Raw genomic sequence first — 25,229 nt, 5'->3', positions numbered from 1 at the left:
ATAAGGAAATGAAAATGAAATAATCCAACTCATTAAGATCACCCTTCCATTAAAGTGAAGAGAAAATGGTTTCTGCCCATATATTAATGTCAAGGTGATCAGAAAAACAGCAACACTTTACAGAGCAAGGAACTAAGATAAAATACTTAAAAGTGAATAGACATAAATATGTTAATATTGAAAAATGTAACTTGTTTTTCAGAACAAAAAGAATTAGAACTTGCTGATTTATTGTTATCATGCAGAAAAGTAATAGGTCATAGTTTAAAAGGTACTGAAGCAGCGACTAAAGCAACGAAGAGAAAATACGATTAAATTATCATCCTTTCAAATTTCAGTTCCCTCTTCCACCAAGAACAGACCTTTAGAACCCATATGACTCACTGACTCCTTATACTGAATAGAGCCCTTAAAAATATACATCGCAAAGAATGTCAAACTGCTAAAACTTCAAAGAAGTATCAGAAAGGTCATTTGTGTTTTCTTTTTTGTTGTGGGTGGAAGGGGCATGTTCTTTTTAGTTTCTTTAAAAAAAAATCATGGTTAATTTAGTTGACTATACTTTGAAGTAGTTATAGAAAAATAATTTTTTACAGGAATTATATCACCGTAATTTTTCAGAATGACATATTATGTAAATATAAGCACATTTGCAATACTTCTAAGTGGAAGAAACTCCCCTAACAAGTCATAAGTTAGATATCGTAAGGCTACAGCCACCCTCAAGTTATTATCTTTAAGACAAATAACAGATTGCACGATGTTTTACTGTGTGCCAAGAACTTTTCCAGTTAACATTTTCACTTGAAAAAATAGATCACATACTTGTAAAATCATACCCAGCATTGACTTCATAAGGCATGTGGCTTTAGAGTGCTTTTTACAATTATTAATTCTATTAGTCAACTAGCAGGAGGCTAATGCAATTGTCTTAGAAGACGCTCTGAAGACACAGAAGACATTTTGAGAGCTGATCTGTACATCTGCAAAACAAAACAAAACAAAATATTTCCTTCCTAAATGATGTAAATATGCTTTAACGTATCACACCTAAAATACATTAATATGCCAGCACCACAGTCTGCTTCAAAGATACCTAATAAATGCATGAGCAAACCTTGAGCAAGTTCTTCCCCCACGCTGGGTTTTAATAAAACAGCAGGAAAAGGAGGAACGTGATATAAAAGATTACAGAAGTCATTTTCACAACAGACTGTGATGTATGATTTAACCTCTAAAACTCCCAAACCCTAAGGACCAGAATACTTACCTACACTGGGGTGGGGATAGATAATCTTAATTAGTAAACGTGGAGGGGACATGCTTCTGGAAAAGATACCAGGTGTACCTACTGATATTATACAGTCACAGCTGAAGACAAGAAGTGGTACGCATTGCAAAGCTCTTCCAAACTCACATCAGCAGTGTATATACCATGTGGCTGAGGAAGGAACTACTGCAATGCCATCAAGAATTGGGATCTGTGTAAGCCTTCCCAACAGTTACAGAAACATTACACACCGTAACACGGGCTATCTTTTTAGCTAGTTTTACTAATCTTCTATTTTCGCTCTTGACAAATAACTTCATAAAATTGTGATTGAACCAGCTTTCAACCCTCATTATCCCATCATCTTTATTATCTGAATGAAATTATCAAGGCAGGGGCTCAGTTGGTTAAGCATCTGCCTTAGGCTCAGGTCCTGGGATCAAGCCCTGCCTTGCTTGCCCTGCTCAGCAGGGAATCTACTTCTCCCTCTCCCTCTGCCTCTACCTACCTCTCCCCCTGCTCGTGCTCTCTCTTGCTTGCTCTCTCAAATAAATAAATTTAAAAAAAAAGAAATTATCAAGGCAGATACTGCAATAATGGTCATAAAACAATTAGATAATCGCATCAAGGAGTGTTTTGGCAACTCTATTTGAAAACGTCTTTATTCAACTATATAATAGCAATATCCCTCATACTGACTACCAAAAAAGAGTTCAAAATGCCAGTTTACAGTAGGTCCATTATAAACAATCATTTGGATCATGGGGCTAAAAGTGAAGTGGATAAGAAGGAACTGAAGAATCTAAATGAGAGCTACAAGACCAAAATTGCTAACTTTAGTCCTCTGTTCAATTCTGAGATAAAAAAACTGACCTAGGGGGTGGAGGGGGATGAGGTGGAGATGGTGAGGGTCCCAAGTTTACATCATTCCCCACCTATACAAATACATAATGCTCCTCTCACAGCAGACATAATGTGAATACATACTATGTGTCAAGATACTTCAGCAAGGTAAAACATGCTTAGCTTCCTAAAAATGCACTATTTATATTTATTTTCATTACTGAGATGTAAGACATTCCATTTGCAAAAATCCAAATTTCTAAATTATTTCCTCCTAAATTAAAACAAATATAAAGGCTTTCTTTGTATTTCTTAGTTAAAAAAAAAGTTTGTTATAAGAAACAGTAGGATACTGTATTATTTCTACATTATAGTATCAGACAGTGGAAATAATCAGCATTAAAGCTTAAAAAAATCATTCTGGTAAGTCTTTTATCTTACTGATTAAAATGCTTACATATATAAAAAAAATCCTTTTTCTATAGAAGACTGTGACTCATGTTCTCAGAATGGCATCTTCACAGCAAAAGGAATCTGAGTTTTCTATTAATACCTAGATGCTTTGAATTAACCATTAATGATTTAGTCTTATTTCATATGTATGTATAAGTACATATACATACATAATACACACATACATTTAAGAAATACTTGCTCCGAAGAGTTTTGCAGTAGGTAATCAAATGAATTACTCAACCAAAGAAATCAACTATTACAGTAATTTAAAAAGAGAGCTGAGATCACACATACATCCAGTGCCAGTGCAGATTAGAACAAGAATTTATTTCCATTAGATGAGAAACTCCTTGAAGGTAAGAGATATAAATTCCTATGTTCTCTGTAGCATCGTGACCCTAAACAAAGGAAGGAAGAATGGTACAGTAATCACATGTCCAGTTTCTGAACCTGATTCCAATCAGTGGCTGATGTAATCAAGGGCAAGCCCCTTGACTTCTCTGAGCCTCTGTTCTTACTCATATGAGAGAATTGCAATAAATGATTTCTAAACTTCCTCGAACCTCTAAGATTCTATAATGGTTCTGGTTAATGGCTTAGGCACTATAATTTTACCTAAGAAAAACTTTATCCAATTTCCCTAAAAGACTATAAAATATGAAACCATCAGTAACTAAGGAAGGCATAAATACCACTGAGGTTTACCGTTCACTCAGTTACTCATTTCCTCCAACACTCATTCATTCATTCAATAAATGTATACCCAGCATAAGTACGTGCCAAACATCTAGTAAGATGACTGTAGTTTTACCATTAGTCATTCATTTAAGAGAGAAGAAGTATATCTTTAAAAAGCAAAAAAAAAATGTTATAAGGAACCCTTCTTTCGCAAAAAAATTAAAGCCTTGGAGGATCTTTCCAAAAACCATTTCAAATGAGTGCACTTCCAATTGACTGACTCCTTCTCTAGATAGATAGATAGATAGATGGTAGATAGATAGGAAGAAAGAAAGAAAGAAAGGAAGAAAGAAAGAAAGAAAGAAAGGAAGGAAGGAAGGAAGGAAGGAAGGAAGGAAGGAAGGAAGGAAGGAAGGAAGAAAGAACCTCAGCAAGACTAAAACGTTAAGGGAGAAAGGCTTTATAATTTAAGCTCAGTCTCAAATCCTGCTGAGTATGATTTTTATTATAAGTAGCAGTTCTTGTCATCATAATATATAATACCAGATGACATTCTCTTCTTGTTTTTCCAGATAATAAAACTTTCAAGTGTTTGAAATCAAAGCTTAACACAAAAGAAAAGACATGGTAGTCTTCTCCTTAATATATGATTCTTCCGTGCTTGTTTGTATCAACAACCTAGGAGTACCGAGTTATTAATTACACATTTCATGTAGGTTTTATTAAAAAAATTAAGAAGAAAGAAAAAAATAGTAAATTGTTTCTTTTGATCAAAAGTCCCCCACAAAGAATTTAAAGAATTAAGCAAGTGATAGCAAAATAAAAGGAAGGTCAAGTTTGGGGCCTATAGCAAACTAGATAGCTTCCATATGAACAACATATAAAGTTCAGTTTTAAAGAACATATGTGTTTGCTCATTGGTTTAAAAAAAAAAGAAAAAACCTTGAATCCTGTCTACTCCATATATACAGATCAAAATCAGATTGCTTAAGTGAACTATAAAATGCAAGAGAACATTGTTTATCCAAATCATAAACCCAAGAATTGCTGAAGGAGTTTAAATGTTTCTGTTTCTTCAGATTCCAGAGCAATACTTCAATGGTAGATCGCTTTTTTTGTAAACTGCTTCAAACTTCATAAACCCAATGTCAGATCCTGTTCTTTGCTATCCATGTCTATTTAATTTGCTCTCTCTGAATTGATTGTTCCTGAATCTTTAAAGGTATTTTTGGATATCTTAAATCCTGCTGAGATTTAAATGTCATCACCTTCAAACAACTCCCATCAAATAAATCTCTTATTAATTCACATCAAATTAATCCAAAATGATCACTTCTATTAACATATGCTTCAGAGCACAAAGCCCATTAATAGTCATCTGGACACGAGAACTAACCCAAGACTCTCTGAGATAAAATGTACATTATTTAGATATCCTCTTTCAAAGAGTTTTGATGTTGGCCCAAACATATTTTATTAGCCTTCTATTTCATCGAGCTATGCTCTCTATATTTCAAATATTTCATTTCAAATGTACTAGTCTAGGTAAAAAGAGATGGTCTGGTAAGTTAAGTAATCATGTCAGATTTGCCAAAATGAGTCTCCATATATCCATACACATCTTAGAGAATTTCGTTAACCATTTTACTTTTATATGAAAATTAGAAAACTGTTTTTTGCCTTTAAAAACTTTATGCTAGAAGTCTATTTGAAACTGTAGAAGGGGCACGTGGGTGGCTTAGTTGGTTAAGTGTCAATGCTTGATCACGCTCAGGTCATGATCTCAGGGTCGTGAGATTGAGCCGAGCATTGGGCTCCACGCTCAGCAGGGAGTCTGCTTGAGATTCTCTCTCTCCCTCTCCTCTCTGCCCCTCTCCCCCTCAAAAATAAATAAATCTTTAAAAAAAAAAAACGTAGAATATATGTGAAAAAAATGAAGCACACACCTATTTCCCTAATTAAGGCAACAAAAATAAAGCAAGTATCCATCATGAGTTATCAAAAGGAAAGGGGAACTGATTATTTTTGCTTTCATAACAGGCGAGAGGCAAATGTATTACAAACTCTGCTTTGAATAAGATCACAATTTCACTAAGCAAATTAAGAAACGTTATCATTTGTTTCCTCACATGTATGTCGTGTTTCCTTTTGTTTTCTTTCCTCTCAAAGGAAAAATAAAAAAATTAAAATAACGTACAATGACAACTGTTGGTTCAAACAGGCCAGTATGACTTTGCATGTGTACACGGGCCGGATGTAACTTCATCCCTCTTCTTTGTTAAACTTAAGACTATTTCACCTGGTTGATGGGCAAAGAGCCAAACATAGCACGTTAAGTTCAAAAAGTAGAGCTCATGGAAAAGTATAAATGCATCTATTTATCTTGATGGTTATGACAGGAATTGACATTTTGTTTGTATGTAAATTAGATTTCCACTGATAACAAAAATAATGAGTGTTAAGATTTGTAGGAATGCCTTTGACTTTCTTTCCAGCATTTGCCAAAAAACATCTTTGTACATTAAAGGTAGTTTAATTTTAGTATATTGATGTTGCTTTGTCTGTTTTCCACTCTGTTATTCAATAGAAAAGAAAATCTCAATTATTAACTCAATCCAGCAATATAACTGGATAACATCTGTCTCAGATCTCCCATAAGAAATCTGTGTCAATCCCTGCCAATCCATTCGGTAAATTAACATGCATATACAGTATAGTGAAGTTAATAAATGCATACCATGAAGATTCAGTAAGAATGCTCACTGTCTTCCAGGCATTGATCAGCTGAGTTTATTAGGCAAAGTTTTTGTTAATTTTTTTAAGAGTGCCATTCTAGATCCAAGATTAAAACAAATACCATGAAGGCATATTGAGAGCTTATACTAGTCCTGTGTGTATATATAGATATATACACACAGAGAGAGAAAACATATACATGTGTATTAAATATAAATTTAACACAATGTACTATTCAACATATATGTTACATATAACATGTGTGCGTTAAATATATATGTTAAATAGCCAAAGTGAAGGGAAGTAAGTTTGCGCTATCATATACAATAGGTCTTGGTCACGAAACCAGTAACTTGCAAACCACTCTGCTCATCTCCAAGATACCACAGGAAACAGCTCAAAAGGCCTCACCCATCCGAGGACAGCAGTCCAAACAGCAAGCAGGGATGTCCAATGGGAAAGGCACAAATATCATGAGGAATCAGCAAATGTACACAGGCTATGAAGGGGAATTAGAAGTAAGTTCAGAGGACAATTGTATATATAAGTTCCAAGAGATCAGGGATCTTTGTTCTATATGTATTATTAGAAGTCCATTTAAACTAGTAAACAGTACTGATGGATGTTTTCCACAATGTGTAATGAATACATACTAGTAACATTAAATGTGGTTAAAATACCAACCTAGTCGGTGCTGACTGCTTCATGTAACCAACTCGGTATAATTTTTCCTTTCTGATAAAAATATATTATATTCACACACAGGTTGGAATCATTTTTCTCTTTTGTTAAGTATATTGAGTGTTTCCACAGAAAGATGATTTTTTAAAATTCTACACTTGAAAGCAACTTCTGATCTTGACTCCTAGAATAAGAAAAGTTTTCTCTATGAAAAAGAGGAGGGCACCTGGATGGCTGAGTCGTTAGGCGTCTGCCTTCGGCTCGGGTCATGATCTCAGGGTGCTGGGATCGAGCCCCGCATCAGGCTCCCTGTTCGGCGGGAAGCCTGCTTCTCCCTCTCCCACTCCCCATAATTATGTTCCTGCTCTCGCTCTCTCTTTCTCTGTCAAATAAATAAAATCTTTAAAAAAAGAAAAAAAGAAAAAAGAGGAAATACACACATAATCCCTTCATAATTTGGATAGATAACAGGCTCAGAAACCTTCAGCTATAAGAACTTCTTTTTGAATAAACCATTATTTCAGGACATTCTTCCTATGCTCACCACCCCCCCCCCCCAGGTTTAGCTAGGCTCTGTCTGGGATTTTATTATAGTCACTGTTTAAGCATAGATGATAAATTCAAGAATTTTCTCTATGTTCTTCCCATGATATTAGTTTCAAAAAAAGAAATGTAAGGAGGTTCCTTGGTCAAATTAAGTTTAGTGGAAACTGTATACTTTATATACCCTCTTCAGAGATCCACTTTGTACATTAGCAATTACAGCTCTGAAAAGTCCTAGGGGTTGTGGAGTGGTGGCGTCTGTTCAATTTGGATTGGACTGTCCCAATCTCATCTGGCTTTATCTCACATAATGCCATTTACCAACAAAACTAATGTATTGTGTGCACAGAGTGGGAGATGCTGCTCTAGACAGTAATGTTCAAAGAAGAAAATGACTGACTTCAAAACATATATAATATTTTTTAAACAAAACAGTATTTCTTCATTAACTTGTCAAGAAAACTAAAATGCTTTGATCTGAAGTGGATCATTTTGAAGGGTTTGTTTTTGTTTCTGGTTTGGGGTTTTTTTGTTTTTGTTTTTTTTTTTAAGATTTTATTTATTTATTTGACAGAGAGAGACACAGTGAGAGAGGGAACACAAGCAGGGGAAGTGGGAGAGGGAGAAGCAGGCCTCCCGCAGAGCAGGGAGCCCGATGCGGGGCTCGATCCCAGGACCCTGAGATCATGACCTGAGCCGAAGGCAGACGCTTAACAACTGAGCCACCCAGGCGCCCCTGGTTTGTTTTTGTTTTTTTTTTTTCTCCCCAGCATGGCTAGCAACATTAAAAGAAGATCAGGATCCATTATCATGAAAGATTTAGAATCAGTATTTTAAAAGATTGTATAATGGCAGAGGATTACAGCCATGATAGAACACTGAGTGAAAAAGGCAGAAGATAAACATCTATGTACCATATGATCTCAGATGTCCAAATTACATATGCATCAACACAGATGGGTAGGAGCCCAATGTTATCTCTGAGCTAAATAGTTTATACAGCTACCACTGCATAAAGAAGTCCTAATTTTTTTTCAGGTATTATTTCTAACGTTCACTAAGGTGATCTATTCAACACACTATACTCTGTGTACTAGATTTGTGTCATTCATTTATAATAACCAGTTTTATCTGAACCAAATTTGGTCAGGAACCAAAATATGGCAAAGAGTTTCATGGAATATGGCATGCAGAAAGAGGTTAGAGAGAGACCCAGGATTGAGCTAAGGGACCTACAGTTCATACTCAATGACTTATAGATACCTGGGAGAACATGTCTAGCCCACACCCTCCTCTCAGGTTATTAGTAAATCCCATTCCTCCCAACTCAGTTCAGTCTCCACCTGCAGACTCATGTGTACCCATAATAAAAGACAGAAAGCCAATGCCCGGACCACAGTCAATAAATATGTGTTCAGGGTGGACCCACTCTATGACTGCATTCTTTTATAGTATACCTTAAGGTTAGTCTGGCTCAATGGTTCTAGGCAGGGTAGAAGAAGAGAAATTAAGTATACAGAGCTTCCCTATCTCACTCTTACAAATCCCAGGCTCTCGCTTTATGGGCTTCAGGATTTTGTTTTATGGTTACTGCAACCCCCCACCTCCAAATATTAAAACAAAAGATTCAAAATAAATTTATAATAAAACCAGGCTAGGTTAGATGCCAGAGTAAATCTGAAACAGGGAATTAATTATAAGTTAATTTTAAATCCACAGCCAACATGGTGGTGAGGTCACACTGAGGTCTGAGTCTGAGAGGATGACCATATATCCAGCTTACGCATGGGCCCCACAGCTCCTACATTACACAGTCACCAAAAGAGAAAGAATAGTGATTTGATGTATGTGTGGGGCTGTAGAATTAGTGAAGGCAAAAATGAGACTCACTCACGAAATATTTTGTATAGGTAATCTAGTCAATCTTCAAATTCAAGTTCAATATAAACTCAAGAGTCCATCCAAACACACACAAACATACACACACACACCTTTAGAAAAGATTTTCACCACCTGCACCCGAATTAGTAATTTCTTTTCTCCATCAATCTTGTTGTGGACACCTGTCATAACAGAGTAAGGGAAAAATATAGATATAATTCCAGATTCAGGTGTTTTACAAATAGTTCCTTCAAAATCTAACTGAATGTTGAAAGAAATCAAAAGTCAGAACTAGACCTTTTTTTTAAGGCTCACAATCGTGAACGTTGATGTATACAATAACCCGAATTTTTAGTTAATAACAAAAATGTATTATATTATTGTTAACAAGAATCGGGCACCGTGGCCAAGAGTATATTACATCATTTGATTTTCACTTTTTATTAATAATTCTTTAAGTAAGATACTATTGTTTTCACATTTTACACATGAAGCAACTAAGATTTAGAAAAGTCAAATCACTTGCTTGGGTCATAGACCTAGCACATGAAGAACTGGGTCTAAAAAAGTCAAAAGCCTTGCTAGACCACTCGGTTTCCCATTATATTTCTCATAAACTCTTTAGTGTTTTAATGAACAACAGCTGGGCAATGCATTTATAGATACAAAAGTGACGGCACTGGGACGCCTGGGTGGCTCAGTCGGTTAAGCATCTGCCTTTGGTTCAGGTCATGATCTTGGGGTCCTGGGATCGAGCCCTGCATTGGGCTCCCTGCTCAGCGGGAAGCGTGCTTCTCCCTCTCCCCCCTGCTCGTGTTCTCTCTCGCTCGCTTGCTCGCTCTCTCTCTCAAATAAATAAATAAAATCTTAAAAAAAAAAGTGACAGCACTTTAAGAAACTAGAGAACACTCTAAAAGATACCATTTTATAAAGATGGCCATCAAATGTATATATAGTTGTATCAAGTGAATATGCAGTCTTCCCAGCAATCTTACGGACTACTCGGTTATCCTAACTTTTGGATTTGCTTCAAACACCTAGCACATCACTAAAGGTAATAAATTATGCAAGACTCCAAATGGGTTTACTTCTACAAAGCCCTCTACAATTTCCACAAGCAAAAGTCAGTCTTTTCCACTACCACCCATGCCAATTTATGTGTATCTCCTTTTAAGGTACATGCCACATCACACTGTAACTATGTGTTTATGTTTCAGTTACCCCACTAGGTTATGAAGTCCTCCAGACCAGAAAATATCTTTATTAATATTATTAATGTTAACAATGTTAATAAGTAATAACAAAATGTTAATTAACAATATTAACATAATGTATATCCATTCATATGTGTGATTATTTTAATCAAAATACTGATATATAATTCATATATTTTAATCAAAATATATAATTCATATATTTAAATATCTCTGTGTTATCAAAAATTCTCAAGCTTTTCCCAAGTGCAAAACATCTAAGGCTAGAACACATTTCCATCATTAACAATGGCACAGTATGATCATGATTACTGGAGGAAATAAAGCAGCATATTGGCGCAGGGGACATGAGTTTCTAAAAAGCCAAGTGATACTAATACGGGCCCCCCCCACTGAGACGAGTCTACCACAGAGTAAGCACTCACCAAAGTTCTTATGGATAGATGTGATGTTAGCACACTTAGAAATTTCTGCATATTGTTTATCTCATTAAGGAAGACCAGAATCTCTTGACATTAAATAGGCTTGTGAGAATAAAAGCTAAAATAATGAAAGTTGTATCATCAACATAATTAATAACAAACTAAATCAAGACATTCAAGGACTCATGGCATTAAGTCTTTAGTTAGGCTAAAAAAAGAACCAGATATCATAGCTCGGATCCATGGTCATACAGCAATAAATGCATAAGTAGTGAGAACTAAGAATTAAATTTATTTTTTAGAACTGTGACTCACTCTCCCTCTGCCACTCCCCCCTACTTGCGCTTGCTCTCTCTAAGTAAAATATTTAAAAAAAAAAAAAAAAACAAAACACCTGTGACTTACAACTATGTTGATTTGATTTGGGTTCTATATATCTCTACATAACCTTATATACAATTTGAGGACTGAATTACAGTTAGACGAAGGTTCACTAAAAAAAAAAAAAGCATACTCTATGTAGTAATAATTCCATAATGATGTTTCTGTAATCAGCAAAATGAATTTTTATAAGTTCATTTACCTGCATGATTATTTATTCTGTACAAGAGTGCCACATGGTATTTAATATATTTATTAACTATATAATAATACAGGTATCTTCTGCTTTCCAAAAGTTTGCATTATACCACTTTGTTTTTAGGAAAGACCTACATTAGTACTTGTTTTTGCTAACCAAAAAAAATCAGAAGAGAATTTTCGCTTTCACAAAAGAAGCCATTACTATAAGAGTGTAGGTCTTTTCTAAAAGTGAAGTGGCTTAATGCAAACTTTGAAAATATACCATTTTAGCTTATGAAAGTTTTCATAGGAACAATCCTACTTTCAGATAGTGGGGGAAACCTGTATTTACTATAACTACATGCATTTATAGATACAAATGTGATTTATAAAATTTTTCATCATGCATTCTCTAACGTTCCAAAATTAAAAATATTCTGTACTAATAGCATAATGCATAAAAAATAAATAAAAGCTTATATTTTAAAGGAATAGGCTGGAACATAAAAGAATACAGAAAAGTCTCAAACATTTGGATCAGACTCCTAGCAACTTAAAGCATATGGAATGACATAAAACCAGAAGTTTAATTTAAAAGTTCAATTCAGGGGGTACCTGGGTAGCTCAGTCGGTTAAGCATCCGACTCTTGATCTCAGCTCAGATCTTGATCTCTGGGTCGTGAGTTCAAGCCCTGCACTGGGCTCCACGCTGGGCATGGAGCCTACCATAAGAATGCTCATAGCATCATCATTTGAACTGTCAAAACTGGAAACAACCCAAATGTACCTCAACAGAATAGATTAAAAATTTGTGGTATATGACTATACAATGGAATGTACAGTCATACAACAGAATATTATACTGTAATAAAAATAAACTACATACAACAACATGGATGAATTTCACATACACGACGTTGAGCATAAGATGTCAAGCACAAGAGAATGCATACTTTTAATGCATAGGGGTATTATATTTTAATGCATGTGAAGTTCAAAAACAAGCAAAGCCAATCTGAAGTATCAGAATCAGTCAGGAGAGTGATTAATTCCTGGGGAAAGGAAGAGAACAGAGAACAGGAGGGGACACAAGGGTCCTGGCAAAGGGGGCTTGTAGAGTACCCACAATATCTATTTCTGGACATGAGAGACAGTTACACAGAGCATTTATTTTGTAATAATTCATTGAGCTATAGAGGTATGAGCTGTGCATTTTCCAGCTAAAAAGTTAGTGTATGTGTGCACGTGAGTGTGATTTTTCAGTGAAACAGCAGGTGCTCTGCAGGGACCATGCAGTAATATAATGAGAAGAAATAGTTCAGCTCTTCTGGTCTGATGGGCTAACCCAAGCAATTCAATGGAGCAGAAGGCTGCCCTGGGTTACTCAGGCCAGGTTGCAGGGCACAAAGAGCCAAATGTGCTAAAGGAGGCAACAAGGTGGTAGGAGAAAGAATAAAAGAGTAAAGAGAAGAGAAGAAAATAAGTTCTGGACAAGAGAAATCTGAACGGGTAAAAGGTTTAAAAAGAGATCAGAGGCAAAAACAAGAGCAGAAAGCAATAGGTACCCTATGAAAGAAGAAGGTAATAGACAAGGAGGTAGGAGAGAGGAGCTGGTGGTAGTGGTGGTGGTAGAAGAGGATACACTGTATCATGTGGACCACAATCTAAGTGAAGGAAGAGAACTAACTGAGGCCCTGTTATGTACAAGCTATTTGCTTTTTGGCTCATATAATTCTCTCTTTAGTCCTCACTGAAAGCCTGCAAGGAATTGATCAGCTTTATTTTACAAATGAGTAAACTAAAGGGGTGAAAGTAACATGCTTATCTTAAAAGACTAAATGAAATAGATGAAAAACAACACTATGGCTTCTTCCTAAGTTTTGAGTATTTTTATAAGGCTGAATAAATGCTGTTTTTTTTTATTTAAATTCAATTAGCCAACATACTGTTCATCATTAGTTCTTGATGTAGTGTTCAATGATTCATTAGTTGTGTATAACACCCAGTGCTCATCACAACACATGCCCTCCTTAATACCCATCACCCAGTTACCCCATCCCCCCACCCATCTCCGTTTCCACAACCCACAGTTTGTTTCTCGGAGTCAAGAGTCTCTCATGGTTTGTCTCCCTCTCTGATTGAATGCCGCGTCTAAATGAAGTGTGGCTGATTCTAGCTTCATCTGTGCTAGTGGTTCTCAATCTAGGTAATAAAGTACTCCATCTCACAAATCAAATAACGATGGTGTTTCTCACCTTGCATAAAGAAGAGAATTTAATAGGTAAAATTCTATCCATTTTAAACTTTCCACCTGGTTAATATTTTCGTAAGACTTTGGCTTTTATTATCACATGGCCTCTAAAAATGAATGGACAAGCAGCCCACAAATGTCAACAGAGACATGTGAAAACATTATTTCTGAGCATTTGTTTTGTAGGTACAGGTTTGTTTGATATACTATTTTAACACTATTGCATGGAGTTCCTTCCTCAAAGAGAACCACAAAGTCAGAGAATACAGTCGCCTGAACAAGCTTAGGAGCCTTTGGTTTAAGCAGAGTAAGAACGGATTGGCTGGCCCCACATCTACTGAGGCTGTATGTGTTCTGGGTGTCAAAGCATGAACGCTCCATACATTTAACTGCTGACTACAGGAAACAAGTATACGCATGGATGGGAAAAGGTGTTTGTGAAAGGAGCGGTACAATGCCCAGAAAACAGGGACACTGAGCAGGATTATTTAAAATTAACTGCTTCCATCATTCTTTTGAACTTTTTGTTTCACAACATTTCACAATAACAGTTTTATGTGGTTATTTCAAAACCAGATTATAATGCAGAGTTCACCTGAACAAACAAAATTGGTACCTGATAATATTATTATCATCCTCATACCTGCAAATGATGCCTTGTTTACTTAGCCCACAAATCAGGGTGATATTCAGAAAATAAAATACTATCACAATGACTTCATGAAAAAGTTAACATATCACAGGAGTAACAGTACATTTTAATCTTGTCATAACATTAAGAAAGCCCTGCTTTAATGTTGAAATAGAACAAATTACATTAAAAGTGAGACATTATAGAAGTCTCTCTAAATTGTAGCCTGTTAAGTGTTTACCATTTTCTGAGGGGGGTGGGAAATGTTGTAGGTCCCAAAATATGCCACCTTGACTTATGGAAATGAAAATGGAATTCTCTTTCACAAAATATCACCAATAGGGTCCAAATGAGCTAAAAGAGTAGGCAGATTCTGGAAGGTAATGCCTACAGTCCAGTGTATGCACAGTGAAAAAAACTGCATGAAATACTTTGCACTATTCAGGAATATTTTCTGATGATCAAGAATACTACTTGAAAAAGAACCGCTTCAGTGTTTGATTCAGTAACTTAGAATAAAGTTTCTGATGTCAACATGTCCCATAGTTTATCCTCTTGTGCACACTTCATTTCATCCTCATGAAAAAAATGGCAAATGATTACCCAAACAAGCTGCCATCAGAATTTTTTTTCCAGAAGTCAAAGTCAAGTGTTATCTGTTGGCATCAGTACCCTTCAGAATTTAGCACTGAATTCTAATTTCTGTACACCTATTACAAAACTAACTATACGCTATGATAACTGATGCTCATAATCAAGAATATATTACAGGAGACCCCCTTATCCTCAGGGGATATGTTCCAATCCCCCACTGGATGCCTGAAACCTACACAGACTATGTTTTTTCCTATATAGATCTGTTGATCTTTCTATGCTTATGATAAAGTTAATTTATAAATTAGGCACCGTAAGACATTAACAATAACTAATAATAAAATAGAACAATTATAACAATATACTGTAATAAAAGTTACATGAATGTGGTCACCGACTCAAAATACCCTACTGCACTGTACTCACCCTTCTCATGATGATGTGATGGTAAGATGCCTAGGTGATGAGATGAAGTGAGGGGAATGATGCAGGCGTGGTGATGGAGCATTAGGCTACTACTGACATCCTGACCCTACGTCAGAGGAGGATCATCTGCGTCCACATGGTAACAAACCACGGAAAGCGAAACCACGGATAAGGGGGGGGGACCACTGCAACATCACATGTATCCATTCAGCCATATAATATTTTGTGGGCATCGATCGAGGCGCTGCGGATACACCTGTGAAGGTAGACATGAAGCCCTCCCTCAGGGAGTTTACAGTCTAGCCCGAGAAAAGAAAAACAGAACACAGAGGCGCCTGATCTAGATTTTGTATAAGAAAGGGTTCTGGGGGAAAATGACTATAAACTGCAAGACAGCAGAAGCTGGCCAGGTGAAGGGGGCGAGAGTGACTCAGGGATTCAGTGATTCTGCAAACAGAAGAGCTCATTCTCTCTCAAGAGAGAATGTGGCTTCTTGACGGAACTGTAACAGGTTTGGTGGTGTTAGTAATTTTAGTGGTGTTTGGTTAAAATCATCAACTCTCTGCAACAAAGGATTAAAGCATACATTCTGTGGAAGATTCCTTTTTTTCCTGAAAATATGACACAACTCATTTACCATATATGTTCCCAAAACTTTACATAAACTCTACGTACAAACTTCACACAAACTCTTCACACCAATGGATTAGGGATAAAATTTCTACATAGTTATGTAATGGGAAAAGCCTTATTAAGATAAAAAACAATTTAATATCTAAACAATTATCTCTGATTTTGATGCAATCTTTTTACTGTTTGATAAGACAGTGCCAACAGTACTGTAGTTTCTTATCATAAGCAATTACCTACAATCCTGGAAATATAATGATTCTATTCTGACTGATGTTCATTTATAGATTAATATATTAATATGTATGTGCATATATATACCTTGTTTAAAACTGATGGCTTCCCAAAGCCTAATAGTCTGGCTATTAAATAAAAGTTGATACATTTAATTCTCAGTAAAGTTCCCACCTACTATGCCATGAGTACAGAATATTAATGGTTTAAAAAAAATTCTTGTTCACCAAGTTGGAAAATAAAGTACCAAAGCAACATCAAATATCATATATACACGCTGCCTATAGGCAAGGGCACTTCATACCAAAATTTATAGTCAATTAATTCATCCATATAGTATGTATTTATTGACCACCTAGTATGTTTATAACAATGTTGCCAAATAGCAAAAGGAGAAAAAAATTTAAGAGAAAATTATTGCTTAAGAAACTAGCTCCTTCTGTCAAAGAAATAAGGCTTACAGAAAATATCTTGGTAACGATACAGCATATAATAAGATTTTGCACCAAAATCAGCAGGGCAAACAATAAAGTCCTTTGAAGACAAAGAGTAAGTCCTAAATATCTGCTATTATTTTTATGAGCGTTATTATTATGCCCACTATTTCTTTCACTCATAATGCAATAATGGAACATGGTCACTAAAAGTGAAAATATTTAAGGCGGAGGAGAGTAGAGATGAGCCTGGGGGAAAAATAAGAATTGCACAGCTTTGGGGACAAGAAAAGACTGCAGCAAAGGGGTGTAAGAGAAACAAAGGGTTGCTCTCCAATATAAACATAAGTCAAGGGACGGGAGAATCTGGGTTACTAAAATATGTGCTGCAAAGGTTAGTAAGAGAATCTAGAATCCCAGTGGATGAAGTTAGAGCACTTGTGGAAAACAGGAATCCATCTGAAGTTTCTAAATCAAAGAGATCAGGGAAACTGAACTAGAAGTGGTGTGACATGTATACCAAAGAAAGATGAAAAATGAACAGGTATTATATATTTCAAAAAAAATCTAATTTGATCATACAAGAAAGAGGTTAAGCAACTGCCTTCGGCTCAGGTTAAGCAACTGCCTTCGGCTCAGTTAAGCAACTGCCTTCGGCTCAGGTTGTAACCCCAGGGTCCTGGGATCAAGCCCCGCAGCATCGGGCTCCCTGCTCAGCGGGAAGCCTGCTTCTCCCTCTCCCTCTGCCACTCCCCCTGCTTGTGCTCTGTCTCTAATAAATAAATAAAACCTTAAAATACATAAATAAATAAAAATCAATAAAAATCAAAGATATCTTACCAATTCACATGAAAGGATGGGGTTGCAGATATAAATTTGTGACACATTAATGATACTGGATTATTTAGGCGTTAATGTGTCACTGTATTCTTCTATAGTTCAAACTGGAGTTATGACTAGTAATATTTCACTTAATCTGCTTCAATATTCATATTCCTATGTGAACAGAGTTCTCCTGTGGTCATTAGTATTGATATTCTCATAACCAAGTACAGTACCTATAAATGAATAGGCGCTGCTCAGTAAATAATGGTTGAGTGAACTTATTGAAGTTACTGAAATTTAGTGAATAAGTTGAGTGAAACTTATTGAAAAGACAAGAATAGGTAATCAACTGACTGACTAAGCTACCAGACACCCATTTGTTTCTGAATTGCCTGCCGGTACTTAGCATTTTATCTGAGCCCTGTTTATGTTGAAGCCATTTTAACTCCAAAGTTCTTAGACCTGAAGCATTTTATGAAGTTTTCCAAAGTAACTTAGAAGCAAGCCTTCCAAAATGATTCCAGATCTTCCTAGTCCCTTTGGGAGCTCACTCAGACTTGGTCAAAGCTCAATGATACTCCAACTAGTTCCCCTCTGATCCATGCAAGCCAGTAGTTAAAACAGCCAGGAAGACCACAGTAGAACGCACCTCTTTATTTCAAGCCAGTCTATACCCAGAGGAAGACCTGGCAGGCCTCAGCTTTAAGCACTAAAGGCTCATCTAAGATTTCACTTCAACACTACTTCCTGGTAATGACTCAAGTCTCCCAGTTGCTCCCCATCCAGATGGAATTTATTTTTATAGTAGGAGCACTCCAAAATCAGGTTGCTTTGAGGCAGAGATTGGTCCTCTTCACGCCCATTCCAACAATGGCTCTAAGACACGCAGTTGAGAGCCTGAAGATGTGAGCAAAAGAACAACCTGATGTGAGAATTTATGTTAAGGCCATGAAGGTACCTTTAGGCACAAGTCAGCACTGCATTTTTAGCCAAAATATCTGCCACTGTTCTCAAATTTGAAGTAACAGGCCTTGCAAAAAGTTGTGAGCAGAGATCTCCTTGTACTTCCAAAATCAACTCCTGGCAAAACTGCCTCTTTTTCAAGGTTGGATGAGAGAATAAAAAAGAGAAATGCTCGCACTTATACACACATAGTTACACACACACTCAAAAGATTACAGAAGCGTATAAACCCAAATCAAGAGTGGTTCTTGCCAGGGTTTTATCCTCTTCTTTGAATTTATCTTTATTGTCTTAATTCCTATAATAAATGTGTATAACTTGTCTACGTCACAGTTATTTTTTAAAGGGAATGAGAAAAGAATACAAAATTAAATGCATAAGACAATATAAACTGGAAGAGACTGTAAAAGGCAGTGCGCTGAAATCGTTGGCACACTCCCCACTCTTCCCCCGCCAGACTACAAGCTCCTCGAGGGGAACACACGGAGTGGGCAATTCTTCATTCATATGTTGAATGAAGAATGACATCGAGATGCCAATATCTATTGGGAGGCAAGAAGGATTTCTTCAAGTAAATTCACAATCATTACAAAATTTAAAAATAGAAGGCACTGAGCCACCTGGATGGCTCAGTCAGTTAAGCATCTGCCTTCAGCTCAGGTCATGATCCCAGGGTCCTGGGATGGAGTCTAGTGTTGGGCTCCCTGCTCAGTGGGGAGTCTGCTTCTACACCTGACCTCCCCTCCACCCTATTCATGCTCTCTCTCTCACTCACTCTCTCAAATAAATAAAAATCTTTAAAAAATAAAAATAAATAAAAATAGAAGGCAGCCAAACATTTTTAGGTAGAAAGAAAAGGAAAAAGTGAATTTGACTCTATTTCTCTTGTTTTCACTTTAAAAAAAAATCACTGAGCTCTTTGCTTTAAATCAAAGTTTGTTTACTGAAAACACAGGGTCAATCAAATAGTGGCAGTGGAATGTGTTGCCTCTTACTTCAGGAGGTAAGCACTGGATACCAAAGCATTGTCTTTCTAACAAAAGAGGGGCCCTTAACTTCTTCAAGCAGTCAACAACCAGTGAGAGCACCATAAGCATTTACAGTACCAGAACTCCTTCATTCCATAGCCTGTCACCAGGGAATGTCTTAAACAATGGGAAGACTGGAAACTCTGATTTAACTATAATCTTATTTGCATCTCATTTAATTATCAACTTTATAATTGCTTTCAAAGAAAAAAATCGCCTTTATAAAAGGCATTTTGTAGAAATTTTTCATGATGGATTGCTAATTTATATACCTCCCTCTCCTAATACCCAGCTATATATGTTCATGGGAAAAAGAGAGAGAGTCTCCCTAGTGGAATGATAAAACAGTATTCTCGGAACTGAAAAAGGCTATCTTCTTCCATGATGGAGAATATGCACTTTTTTTCTACATCACTGAAGGAGATAAGACCTTCTCCCCACTCCCGTGTTGCGCCCCATCCCTGCCTCTAAGAGTCTTTGCAAGAGCAAAATGATGAGCATGAGCTCTAAGCTTTAAAGGAACACAGTCAAGCCTAAGATTCAAAGTTAAATCCACCAGTTTGTTACAGTTCATAGCGGCATGGAAATCATCGTGCCAATATGAATGTGCATAAGAGACCAAGTCTCTGGGAAAGGCCTTGGAAATGAATCGTGGATAACAAATCCATCATACCAAAGACTGCCCACAGTACATGCTCCAAAGAGCTGAAAGCAATGCAACTTGACTTCATTTTCTTGACTCCTAAGGTGCCCACAACTGTTGAAGAATGCAGTCTATGTTCAAACTGGGAGTGGCTCTCAGTGAGAGGTAAACTGATGTACTGAAAACTAAGTCTCAAATACTCAAGGATAACATTCTCATTTATACCCACTCACCAGTTTACAAGAGGTAAACCTCTGAGGTTCAGCCTGACAGTGAGACTTATTTATTTATCCAGGTCCTTAGCATCAGGCAGTCTCAAGACTTGTTTAACTAAACTCGGTATTACTGCCTAACTTAGCGGGGGTAGAGTGCAGTGGGAACAGTCTGGATTCATTTGTAGTGAGTTTTCTGTATAACTTAAAATATTTTTGAAGAAATATGGTAAAGTGATTATCCTTCTGGAACTAGATCCACTGACACTGTCACATTAACTCACAGCTTGTTAAATACTGTGCAATCTTTCTATAACATTCTTTGTTATGAGACTAGAATCAGCATATGGGAATTGCTCTTTTCCTGCTAAACTGTAGTCATTACTAACTACTCATCTGTGACATGTACTCTTTCTTGTAACCAGGGATTTTAGCTTCACAAAATTTAGAAGCTGCCACATTGTTTCTTGGCATCGCTTTCAAACATGACATCATTCAGATTTTGGAAAACTCCATTTTAGCAAGCACAGGAGTGGGTGCCAGGTTAAAGACTGCCCAAAAGGGGCAGCAGGGTCTCTGCAAGGACTAACCACAGATAATTCTTTCAACCCATACCTTCACATGCCTTTCATTAGAGACACATGGAATTACAATGAGCTCAACAAATACATTTCAAAGTGGGTTATCAAATTACCAGAATATAGAAATGGCTTCCAGTTACTGAAGATCAGTATTGAAACACAACTGTGATGTGGAAACGAAAAGCTCTATATTCAATTTCCTTAATTTCCAAAGTCTAAAGCATGAGCATTTTTAAAGTATGCATGTACTTATTACCAAATACTACACATGTATATGATAATTATAAATAAAATATAAATATAATACAAATATGAGCCCATGACTCACTGGAGAATACAAATAAATAGGGAACTGTTGAAATGATAAAGAATTTTCAGAGAATTGGTATCACTCAAACCCCCTGACAATCTCACTTTGGAAATTCTTAAATAATTCCTAGAACTTCCTCCATTATTTGAAAACTTACATAGAGAAATTCTAGTTATTTCATCAACACACCCTGCAAGCCCCTAATATGGGACTTGTGAATTATTTATTCCAAGTATAATTTGATATCATACATGCCAACAAAAATTTAGGATCAGTGCTCTCAGTAGGGACTTCTTTGCTATCAAATAAAAAGCAATCCCAATGGTTCAATATAATTTCCCCTAGAAAAAAAGTGAATGACATTTCACGTATCCCTGTTGAGAAAATACTCGGAGCTTCTAATCTCAAAAAAAAAAAAAACCTTTAATTTTAATCCTACTGTTATTTCTTTAATAGACATGTTTTGTAAATAAATAGAATTTTTATTTTGGATGTGAAGAACATGCTTACTTCTTGAAAAGGAACAAAAAAGAGAACGCAGACACACGCGCGCGCATGCGCACACACACTTAGCTTGAAAACTTAGGACATACGGTTGCAAAAGATGCCTCAGAATCACTGCACCGTGGCGTACAATGTACCGTGGCTGTGAAATCATGTGACTATTTATTATTCTCCTGCAGAAAACTGGGTGACCTCAGTAGTAACAAATCATTTTTATTCACCAAGTGTTTATAATCATGGGGCACATATCCCATATACAAAAACAAAGATAAATTCTAAAATATCCACAGAGAATCACAAAATATTATCTGTGAGAGACCACTCCTGAGGAAGGATGCCTGATGTATCCTGATGGACTTACCACAACCTACTGACAAAGAAGACAGCGATGAACTCTGAAGGAGAATTTGGTTAAGACTCACTCATTTTAAAGAAGAGGAAGAAATTTCATGAAATGAATACAAAAAGGCGAGCTCTGAGAGGAAATCTCTGCCTTTCAAAAAGTCATGTATTTAAAAAGCCATGTATTAAAATTAAGTACCAATGCACATACATTTTAAAATAAAAATGATGGCCTAGGTCACTCATGACCCATAAAATAAGGCACCGATGGACAATGAAAAAAATACCTCAAAACCATTTCTTTTAAGAACTTTTACAATTCAGAATGGACTTCCACACCAAAGCTCTTACGGCAGAAATCCAACAGAAGAATGGATGAATTAAGGTGTGTGTGTGTGTGTGTGTGTGTGTATATATATATATATATACATATATTCCTCCAAGCAAACGATGCCAACTAGTCTTCTGGAACAATTGGTGCCACTCCTCCCTACAACAGCTGACAGCCAGAATTCTACTCTGCACATATCCTAAATATAAGTTTTAAATCAAAAGATAAAATAAAACCTTAGAAACACCCATTTGAACAGTTTAATAGACACTCCCAAAGTTAATGATATATGAAAATTTAAAAGGTTAGAAACAGAACAATTATAATTATTATAATATTAATATTCACACAGCCCTTTGGCAATCACCAAACCTGTTTTACATATATTATTTAATTGATTTAACCCCCCACAATCTGTTCCCAGGTAGTACTGCTCACAGCCTGTAGATGGGAAAACTGTAAACTAGGGAAGTTAGACACTTACTCTAATTCTGATTTTATTCTAACTAAGCCATACCACAGATAGGAAAACATAGCTGCAACCTAGTGAGCTTCTAAATACAGCTGGACATAAGCCTATTCCAGACAATCATAAGTCCCAGAAGGCATGGGATGGCTGAAACTTCTATATTTTAATCTGTACCGTACATATCCGGAGAACAAATAAGCCTGGAATGAGGCCAAAGTGCTCAAATAAGAGAAATATGCAAAAAAAAAAAAAGCCAAAAAGGTTAAAAAATATCGTGATGCACATTTCTAACTACTAAAGTAAGTACCTTCCAAACTCTAGGAATGGCTGCTCCAACTATAAGAAAAACATATGGTGGACTCGGTCTTTATTATTTGTATGTTATAACTAAGCTCCTGATGCTGTGACTTCAGTACCTTTGTTTGCATAGCGTAATTACGTAGTTAAAAATTTGAGGACAGAGCAGTACTTACTAATAATTGGCTTAGTATTACTGATGTTTTTAATAAGATTATCATTTTCTTTTCAACATGCTACTTTAAAATGACCTTCTTTATTAAATCATTTCTTATATTTAAGGGTCAGTTTGTCTTCAACAAAACAGCTCCAGTTTTATTCTGTCTTATGAAATAACTTATGATATCAACTTAACAAACACGCTCCCTAGGGAAAGCAGTACTAAAAGTTAATGTGTTACAAGTTAAAAAGGAGCTAAATTTCCGTTTTGGGGGGTAAATTTAAAATCAACTGAGGCATCAATATAAAAACCCTGTCCCCTACAAGATGCCCCCCACCTTAGATCCAGCTATATATCGCCTATGTTCTTTACATCAGTCATCCTAGAATCTTGGAGGCAAAAAGGAAGCAACTGGACATACATTATATGAACCAATAAAGTTCAGTCCTTTCGCTAAAACTTTCTTGTGGTAACAACTGAAGAACAGCTCTACTAAAATTACTGATATTTCATGATATGGCCTTAATAATACGGGTTTCCGTATTTTTTCCTTTCCAGAAAAGGACATAAATACAGGGGGTGTAAAAAGCATGGCCTTAAAAAGAATTAATTTTAAAAATAAACTCGATAATGTAGAGAGGGATAAAACTTAATAGGGATCCATGTACAGAACTGTTTCAAAATGTGTTCCTTAAGAAAACTATAAAGTCCTCATCACCAGAACACCAAAAAATATAAGAGAAGCCTCAGCCACTGCAGAGAGGCTTCGTGTGCTTATAAAAAACTACTAAATTAAATTATAACCTACATTGTGACTTAGTGCATATGACTTTCTGATGTTTATTTTACTCATAGCTTCCTGAGAATGCAGGAGACACAATCCTTCCATGTACTCAAGAATGTCTGCTTAAGTAAATACACTTCAAAACATCAGATACCTGGTTGAAGCAGCTCCTTGAAAACGGTGTATGAGAGAGTACGTGCCAGACCGAAAAGCTAGTAATACAACAGTGTGTAACGAATGCAAAACCAGAACTTGTTATCTCAACGGGCGACCGTCTACAAGTTGCACACCGATCGCAGGTGAACAGTCCGATCTGAGGAGGAGGAAGTGCTGATCACCCATCGCGGGTACGCTACGCAGGAGGAAAGGCAACGAGAACGTCAGAGCCAAGAGGGGCCCGCAGCAGAAGAGGAAGCAAGGGAGAGGCCAAGACGAGAGGGAGAGCGTTCTTGGAGACTGCGAAGCAGGTTGGGAAGTGGGGAGAGGGGCGGGGAGGCGGGAGCCGCGGGCGGAGACGAGGAGCAGGGACGCGCGCGCGGCGGGCTGGCGGGGGCTGCCGACCGGCCGGGGGGGCGCGGGGCGCGGAGGGGGCGGGGGAGGCTGGGGCGGGAGAGCGCCGGCAGCCGGGCGCGCACCAGCCACACGCAGGGCCGCGCAGGCCGAGCGCACAGCCCGCTTCCGCGGGGCGGCCTGCGACAACACGCCCACAGCCCGGCGCCGAGCACGCGTGGTGGCTGCCGCAGGCCGGGGGCTCGTGCGAGGCGCCGCGAACGCCACCGACACACACAAAGCTCCTGTCGCCGCGGCTTCAAAGGCCACAGGCAGCCAGCCGGCAGCCTCCTTCCAAGACACCGCCAACTCGCTCTGACTGGAGCTTCTTGAGAAGCAGTTAAAAGGAAATGGAATCCTATTGCTGTTACTGTTCTGTGGCTCTCATTTTTTTTATTTCTCCTTAAAATAAAAGGAAAAAAAAAAAAAAGCAGGTTTACTCTTGGCTTTTTCTTGTGTGACCATACTAACCACCAAAACACGCTGGATCTTTAAAGCTCATTCATAAAACATAAATTACTTTTTTAATTAATCCAAGAGACAAAGAAGCTAATAGATAAGGGGTTGGTTTGTATGCGAACCCAAACCAACCTTTCCTTTTAATGTTTTTGTAACACACAGAAGCCAAGTCAGAATGCCACGCTGAGACCCCATTTGGGGCTGGGGCAGTTGTCCAGAAGCGCAAATAATTTAAGAAACACAAAGCCCTGAGGATTAACAGGACAGTACCACATCCCCATGTCATT

At 37.1% G+C, this 25,229-nt stretch overlaps 1 protein-coding gene across 9 annotated transcripts in view; it reads right to left on the bottom strand.

Annotated features, from left to right (window-relative positions):
• TRPS1 (transcriptional repressor GATA binding 1) overlaps positions 1-25,229 on the bottom strand; it is a 255,464-nt gene that overhangs the window by 210,134 nt on the left and 20,101 nt on the right. For 5 of the 9 annotated variants that reach the window (XR_013447732.1, XR_013447731.1, XR_013447733.1 and 2 more), the window contains exon 2: positions 826-983. The exons of 2 other annotated variants lie outside the window; for them this stretch is intronic. Coding sequence is in view for 4 of the 7 variants with exons in the window: in XM_036120295.2 (XP_035976188.2) it covers positions 826-862 (37 nt within the window). In the remaining 3 variants the exon portion in view is untranslated. Of the gene's footprint in view, positions 1-825; positions 984-2,863; positions 2,962-25,229 lie in introns of those variants that run through there. 2 more of the 9 variants (XM_078072076.1, XM_036120300.2) reach the window with 2 other exon arrangements.

Source organism: Halichoerus grypus, chromosome 5 (genome assembly GCF_964656455.1).
Source record: "Halichoerus grypus chromosome 5, mHalGry1.hap1.1, whole genome shotgun sequence".
NCBI classification, from domain to species: domain Eukaryota; kingdom Metazoa; phylum Chordata; class Mammalia; order Carnivora; family Phocidae; genus Halichoerus; species Halichoerus grypus.
Note: the sequence above shows the minus strand (reverse complement) of the source record. Positions and strands in the feature narration are given on the sequence as shown.